At 69.8% G+C, this 262-nt stretch overlaps 1 protein-coding gene across 1 annotated transcript in view; it reads right to left on the bottom strand.

Annotated features, from left to right (window-relative positions):
* The window catches only part of ASB16 (ankyrin repeat and SOCS box containing 16), a 2,945-nt gene extending 2,740 nt beyond the window's left edge, over positions 1-205 (bottom strand). Inside the window, exon 1 of the mRNA XM_042894296.1 lies at positions 154-205. Coding sequence (XP_042750230.1) covers positions 154-205 — 52 coding nt within the window. The remainder of the gene's footprint in view (positions 1-153) is intronic.
* Positions 206-262: the final 57 nt, after the last annotated feature.

The following is a 262-nucleotide window of genomic DNA, read 5'->3' as shown; positions in this document are numbered from 1 at the left end:
CTGCGCGCTAAGCCCCGCCCACGCTTGCTGATAGGCCCCGCCCCCCCCGATCTGCATATCCCGGTCACACCTGCGCTCTGGGTCCGCTTTGGTTATTAGGCCACGCCCATCCGCTGCCCCCGCCCACTGCCCCACCTGGCCCCGCCCACGCACCGCACCGCCTTTCCACCAAAGCCACGCCCACATCCGACTTCCTCGTTTGCATGCCGGGCTCCGCCTCCCACGCCAAATCCCATTGGTTCCCCGCGGCAAGCCCCGCCCC

This window comes from Lagopus leucura, unplaced genomic scaffold, assembly GCF_019238085.1.
Source record: "Lagopus leucura isolate 7727_CA_CO unplaced genomic scaffold, USGS_WTPT01 34219-0_obj-0_obj, whole genome shotgun sequence".
NCBI lineage: Eukaryota > Metazoa > Chordata > Aves > Galliformes > Phasianidae > Lagopus > Lagopus leucura.
This window is presented reverse-complemented; position numbering and strand designations above follow the sequence as displayed.